This window comes from Prinia subflava, chromosome 2 (assembly GCF_021018805.1).
Source record: "Prinia subflava isolate CZ2003 ecotype Zambia chromosome 2, Cam_Psub_1.2, whole genome shotgun sequence".
NCBI classification, from domain to species: Eukaryota; Metazoa; Chordata; class Aves; order Passeriformes; family Cisticolidae; genus Prinia; species Prinia subflava.
The window spans coordinates 10,425,189-10,432,399 of NC_086248.1; the positions used below are offsets into that span (position 1 = coordinate 10,425,189).

The following is a 7,211-nucleotide window of genomic DNA, read 5'->3' on the forward strand; positions in this document are numbered from 1 at the left end:
TGGTAGAAGGTTGACATGATTATTTCATAAATCATAGAGATAGAGCTAAAAAAGGCAACAAAACCCACAAACTATCTCTTAGAGATTCAGAAGTAGGTGACCCCTTTTCCCTGTGGACCAGCTGGGTGGCCGCCAGCACTCGCTGTTGGTCGAGGATCTGCTCTGTCCCCTGAGGTAGGAAGAGTGCTGTGGAAAAAGAAGAAATGATTTATTTAAAAAAAAGGTAGAAAGTGCAAAAAAGTGCTCAGAGTCTCCACTTGACTGAGGATGGTATCAGTACTCAACAGTATAATAGTACTAATTTATTAAAAACAAGGAAGTTAATCTCTTTTCTGTATGTGAATTAATCAGCCAAAATAGGAAACAAAACTGGCAGGACACTGGATGTTTGTGTGCCACTTCATGGGGCCTCCCTAATGTCGCGGTGCCGCTACTAAAGCCCCTTGGCTTCGCCCCGAGCCAGCCCAGGCACCGGAGCAAGCGGAATCCGAGCTGCCCCTCAGCGGAACGAAGGGGTCAGCCCTGTGGGTTCTTGGCCCTGGGAGAGGCCTGAACGGCAGTAGGATAACTGAAGCGACGCGCTAAGAGCGAGAAAGGAGGATCCAGCCAGCCAGACAGAGGAACCACAACTTTAATCCAACAGAGCACTGTCCAGACCGAAGTGGAACCAGGCTGAACTGGATACCGAACAAAGAAATGCACCAGCTTATATGCTTTCGGGGTAGGGGAGGAGAAATGGGAGTTCCTCTTTGCGGCAACCAATGGAAACTTGACACTTGGGAGATAAGGGGAAGGGTTGCAAGCCTTGAACCAATTAGGGGATAGGGGAGGGATAACACAGTGGCGGGAAGAGGGGAAAAGGTAACATGTGACCAAGGGGAGTTAGGAATAGGGACTTGTAGGGAGGATGTAGCAACTTATGAATTTAAATTAAGGGGGGGTGTGCAGAACATACAGCATTGTGCAGAACATACAATATAGGACCCACCAGCCTTTCATCTTTTTCACATATCTAAATCCTTCCTACTTGGTAAACCACCCATATATCTTTCAACTTCTCTCTGCCTCAAAACCCTCTTTCCTATATCCTTCTTTCAGCACCCTCTCCTTTTTCCTTAAGTCTCTTTCTTTAAATCCTCTCCCTCGTCTGTCCTTCTTTTCCTTGTCACAGTCCTTCACAGCACCTGCTTGTTCCTGCTTACACTGTCCCAACTTTCTTTGTGGAGTCCAACTGAGGTTTAACATACTGAAATGGGGAAAGTCCAACCATCCACACCACCACATCTCCCCCTTTTCTTTTATTTTTGACCCTGTGAGTCCTATCCCAGATATCCGAATTGAGGGGGGTCCACCAGGTGTTCAGAACGTAGGTATGATTCTGCAAACCACTGCTGTTGAGTAGGCCATTGTTTTCGAGGAAGGCTGCGCACTTCTTCTACGGTGATTTCAAGCTGTTCAGCCTGCTCGTCCTCATCAACGAAGCTTTCCTCCTCTTCCTGGAACGCTTCTGGGCCTACTTCAACGGCTACTCGGTGGACTTCAGCTTTGGGTGGTGATGTGGAGGAAGAAATCAAATTCTGCAACATCTTTTTCATTAGTCCAAGGCTGGCAATAGCAACAAAAAGCACAAAAACAATTAACAGAACAGTTTTAAGAATCGATCCCGTCCAACCCGAGATCCCCCATCCCTTGAACAAATTACTGAGCCAGTCCCCGTATTCTTGCTTGATGTCTCCTATCATGTTTTCCATTTGTTTGAGTGCCTCGCGAGTCCCCTTGGCCCTAGATGTCAAATTAAAGCAGCAGAGCCCCTCAAACTCCTCACACGAGTGACCGTGGAGGAGCAGGAGGTAATCGATGGCTGCACGATTCTGGAGGGTTGCCTGCCTCGTAATTTCCTCATCTTTCAGGAGGTTTGACAGGGCCCTAGAAGTCAAACGGGATTGCTTAGCTACCCAACATTCCAAATGGCCTAATTCTCCGAGGGTCTTAGCAATGGCGACCCACGGCGCAAATACTGTGATTGCGATGCCTTTAGATCTGCTCCAATGGATAATTTCCTCATCGCAATCGTCTGCCAATTTTTTGAGAGAGTAGTCTTCTCTCTTCTTTCTAGAGTGTGCCAATAGATGTGCACCATTTGTAGAATTTTGTGTAACCCAATCCAAAATTTGTGATTTGTTGGGTGAAAACAATCCGAGGGTCCCAAAGGTGCACGGGCCTCCGGAGAGGTGAGAGGGGATACCTGCCCATGCGTGGTCTCCGCAAATCAAGAATGTTCCCCTGGGAAGCTGGCGGGGATGGGCAAAGACTTGGGCTGATTTTTGGGGAGGGATTGGAGGATAACTAAAGGACACAGCGTTGCACCAATGAGTATTAAAATGGGCTTTGGAGGAGACAAAATGACGGTGGTGACGCTGGACGTGGTCGTTGCGGATATGAAAACAAGATTCGGCTCTGGTGGAACCTAGAAGCTCCAGCTCCTGAGGCTCGTTTTCTAACTTTGGAAGACTTTTAATATAATTGTACCACGCGACGATGTAATGGGCATGCTTTAGGTTATGCTCCATTTTAGCAGCTTCTTGTCTAAGTTTTTGAGCATAACCTAGAAGCATCTTGGGCATCTCACGATCTTTAAATGGGATCCCCACGAGGCAGGATGCCATGGGATTCGCGGCACTCGCTTGGTTGAGACATATGTGGTCTTGGCCCAGTGATTTGGCCAAGACAGTCCAGACGTTCTGTTGCGGCTGGGGGACGAGCCACGCCTGGGCGATGGTCAGGAGACTGGCGAAGAGGACGGCTGAACTGATGGCAGTCTTGGCGCTCATGGTTGGACGGATCTAAACAGAAACTCAGAAAAACAAATTGTTACAAAGTGGGAAATCACTGGAAAAGGGGTCCTCCCAGCCTTCTGACTTCTCCTCCTCCTCTGAGTCACTGGACTCACGCCTTCTGCGGCGTAAAGCCGCAGAGGCGACTTGGGGCTTTCTGTTTTCCCGGACTTTAGTTTTTTTCTCAATATACGGTTTAACCCATCTGGAGGGTATCCACTTCGGCCCGGCATCAGTAGAGACGCAGGCGTACCCGCGCCCCCACGTCAAAAGCGTCAGTGGGCCCTCCACTTTCCCCGTTTCGGGAAACCTTACGGTTACCGGCGGATGCTGCTCACTCAGGTCCCAGTCGCGGTTGCTATTAAAATGCCGCACAACTGGCGGATCTGGCTTTTCATAAGAACAATTTAGGAAGTTTAACACATAAAGTGCCCTTGCCAATCTAATTGGTGGAGTCTCAACCTTCAGGACTGGTCTTTGCTGTTGAAGGACCCGTTTGACGTTCTGATGGGTCCTTTCAACAATGGCCTGACCCGTGGGGGAGTGAGGGATGCCCGTTTTATGCTCAACTCCCCATTGCTGCAGGAAATCTGCAAGCTCCCTGGAAGTATACGCAGGGCCATTATCTGTTTTAATTTCCTTGGGGATGCCCATGAAAGAGAAGGCCTGAATGAGGTGTTGGATGACGTGGGAGGCCTTCTCCCCTGCGTGTGCGGAGGCATAGACTACACCTGAGAAGGTATCAACGGACACATGCACGTACCGGAGTCTCCCGAACGCCGCCACATGGGTGACGTCGGTCTGCCAGATTTCACAACTTCCCAGCCCTCTGGGATTGACTCCGGCGTGCATGGTCGGCACGGAGTGGGATTGACACGATGGGCACGAAGCCACAATCGCCCTGGCCTGTTGCCGGGTGATACGAAATCGGCGGACCAGGGCTGGTGCATTCTGATGGAACAAAGCATGGCTGAGCTGTGCCTGTTGAAATATGTCAGGCAGTGGGGTCTTTGTCACAGGAGCAGCGAGAGCATCTGCTCTCCTGTTGCCCTCTGCAACAAACCCTGGCAAATCGGTGTGCGACCTTGTGTGCATCACGTAGAAGGGGTGCTCTCGGTGGGACACAAGCTTTATAAGTTTCGAGAGCTGCGCATAAAGCGCGTCGTTGGAAACCTGCTGTAATACTGCCTGATCAGCTCTGGACACTACCCCTGTAACATAGGCAGAGTCGGTAACTATGTTTAGCGGTCCGGGAAATCTCTCTAATGCCCTGACGACTGCGGCCAACTCAGCGACTTGAGGCGAACCCTCAACGATTTCAACATCACTGTCCCACTGCTGAGTTTCGGGATCCTCCCAGGTCATCACTGACCTGTGAGAAGCCCCGGACGCGTCTGTAAAAACGGTCAAGGCCTGGAGTGGTTTTGCACTTCGGACACTCCTCAATGCCAATTCAAAATTTCCATCCAGATTGAACAATTTGTGGGCCGGCCGATGAATTGAAATTTGGCCCGTAAAAGAGTCCAGAGCGAATTGTAGAGCTTCATTATTTTGAAGCAGAGTTTCCAACATGGGTTTGGTGATCTGGCCCGAGGATAATTTGATGGGGAGATGGATGCACTCAAAGTCACAACCGGCCAACTCGCAAAGGCGCGTACGTGCCTTGCGGATCAGCTCAGCCATGATTTCTTGTGGCCTCGTAAGTCTCTTGGGCCGGTGGTGGCTAAGAAAGACCCACTCTATGATCAGCAGTGGATCTCTCCCCCCGTGGCCCTTGGTGTCATGCTGTGTGGTGTTCGAATCCCACTGAAAAATGACCCCAAAGAGATGCGGGAGCTTACCCAGCACCACGAACCGAAAGGGTAAGCCGGGGTCACATCTGTGCGCCTGGCGTGATGACAACGCCTGTTGTACCTTCTCCAGTGCTTTCCTTGCCTCCGCGGTGAGCGCCCTGGGAGAGCTAAGCTCATCTCCCCCCTTCAATAAATCGAAGAGGGGTGCTAGATCCTCCGTGGAGAGACCCAGCCAGGGCCTCACCCAATTCAACTCTCCGCAGAGTCGATGGACATCCGCAAGGGTCCGGACTGATGTCCGGATAGCCAATTTTTGGGGAACAATGGTCCGCCGCCCGATTTCCAGCCCCAGGTATTTCCAGGGTGGCATCCGCTGAATTTTCTCTGCTTGCAGCTCAAACCCTGCAGCAACTAACAAATCTGTTACGCGTGTGAGGACTCTATCTAGTTCGCTTGTTGTTGGGGCGCAAATGAGGATATCATCCATGTAATGGTGGATGATAACCTCCTCCGCGGCTGCGCGCACAGGACGCAGCAAGGAAGAGACGTACAGCTGGCACATCACCGGGGAGTTCTTCATACCTTGGGGAAGAACCCTCCAGTGATACCTCTTCCTTGGGGCCGCTCGGTTGATGGTAGGCACCGAGAAGGCAAAACGCGGTGCGTCATCCGGATGTAGGGGAATTTGGAAGAAGCAATCCTTCAGATCAATAACTGCCAGATTCCAATTTCGGGGCAGCATGGCAGGGGATGGCATTCCTGGTTGGAGGGATCCCATGTCCTCTATAACGTTATTAATTTGGCGAAGGTCGTGAAGGAGGCGCCAGCGCCTTCCGTCACTCTTTCGAATGACGAAGACGGGCGAGTTCCAGGGGGAATTCGTTTCCACGATATTACCCTTCTGTAACTGCTCCTCCACGAGCTCCTCGAGCGCCTTTAATTTCTCCTTGGATAGCGGCCACTGGTCAACCCACACTGGATTATCCGTTTTCCAATTCAGTTTGAGGATTGGGCGCTCCTCAGTGACCGCTAGGCAAAAAACCTGAGGGGGGTCTGGGATACTAATTGTGACCCCCCATTGGGACATGAGCTCCCTACCAAGCAGGGGCCGTTCATATTTGCAAACGAAAGGGCGCGTATATGCCAATTGCCCTTTCGGCCCCGTGAATTTCACCATGCGCGCTGATCTCTTAGCCGATTGAAAACCCCCTACTCCGGAGATATTCGCCGGCGCGTCCTCCAAGGCCCAATGTGACGGCCACTCCCGGGTGGGAATGATCGTGACATCTGCTCCTGTGTCGAAAAGAAGACCTTTATTAACGGACTCATTCCCAATGGACATCGTACATTGTATTATAGGTTTTTCTTCTGTGATCCGATGCACTGCGTTGACTGAAAGTGGCCTTTCCTCAGGGTAAACCTGATACTGATCTGGCCTGGTGTGTGGAATTGCCTGGGCCACTATTTGTCCCTTTGGGTGGAAAGCTGGGGGATGAGTGGAACGCAGCCAGACATTGAGGAACCTGGGGTCACCCTTATAGGTCCCCGGGTATACCTCAATGTCTTGCGGAGTGTATTTACAGTCCCCAACAACAATGAACTTACCTTTCCTTTGAAAAGGCCAGTCCAGAAGGTCTTCGCAATCCACGCGAACTGGGTACCAGCTGGTATCTCTGAGGTGTGCACTGTGAGTGAGCCTCAACCTGTAAGGTTTACAAAATGGTGTTAACGTCAAGTCCGGGAAAGTTCCCTCCTGGGAAGGGTGAAGGAAATGCCAGTCCGAGATAGTTGTCTTGGTCCAGTGACCCCCAAAGGCGTTGACTGCCTTCTCTTCTGCACTGCCCACCCTGTTGGGGTCATCATGCCGGGTGGGCCCGCACTCCCCCCCTAGTTTTTTGAATTGTGTTCGGAGTCGTCCTGCTGCGACCGAGGCTTTGCCAGCAAGTTATGCGGGCATTGGCTCACAAAATGCCCTTTTTCATGGCAGAGGTAGCACTCGACCCGTGCTCTGGCTGGGTTCGACGCTGCCGGCTTGCGGGCCTGTGGGCGACGAGGAGTCGCATCTTCCGCAGCATGCACCTGCCGAGTTCCCTGCTTGCTTGCGGTGGTCATATGTTGAAGCAGGAAAGGGACTTTTTGCTGACAAACTTGCAGCATCACCTGTAGAGTCCGTGGGGGTTCTGGAGGGAGACTTAAAATCGCTTGTTTGCACACATTATTAGCATTAGCAAAAACAATCTCCTCCAAAATTCTCTTACGGGCGAGCCCGTCCGTTACTTGTATTTCTAAAGCCCTAGTCATCTTGTCCACGAAATCTACAAATGATTCTGTGTCCCCTTGCCTAATCTGGGTGAACGGCGGCAGGGGTGCACGAGGCTGCATCGTGAAAAAGGCTTTGCAGGCCAGGTCTCGCACCCTAGGCAAAACTGCTGGTGGAATGAGCAGTGCCTGAATTTGAGGGGACTCGAAGGAACCTTCTCCTCCCAGCAATTCAACAGTAAGGGGATTACCTCCCTCATCAATTGCTGGGAGTGGCAGGTGCGGCAGCTCTTCCCGCAGGGCTTGCCTAAATGCAGCAAGCCAT

At 51.3% G+C, this 7,211-nt stretch overlaps 1 protein-coding gene across 1 annotated transcript; it reads right to left on the reverse strand.

The window, feature by feature from the left end:
• Positions 1-413: 413 nt before the first annotated feature.
• LOC134565123 (uncharacterized) lies at positions 414-6,540 on the reverse strand. Its single transcript, XM_063424545.1, has 2 exons — positions 6,233-6,540; positions 414-2,843 (listed from the first exon to the last, which is right to left on the reverse strand). Exon 2 carries the CDS (start codon positions 2,829-2,831, stop codon positions 1,320-1,322), a length of 1,512 nt encoding a protein of 503 aa, XP_063280615.1. The 5' UTR covers positions 2,832-2,843; positions 6,233-6,540; the 3' UTR covers positions 414-1,319.
• Positions 6,541-7,211: the final 671 nt, after the last annotated feature.

What these genes read in the sequence shown, in the direction of transcription:
- LOC134565123 (XM_063424545.1), bottom strand. Translation starts at nt 2,831, where the DNA reads ATGAGCGCCAAGACTGCCATCAGTTCAGCCGTCCTCTTCGCCAGTCTC.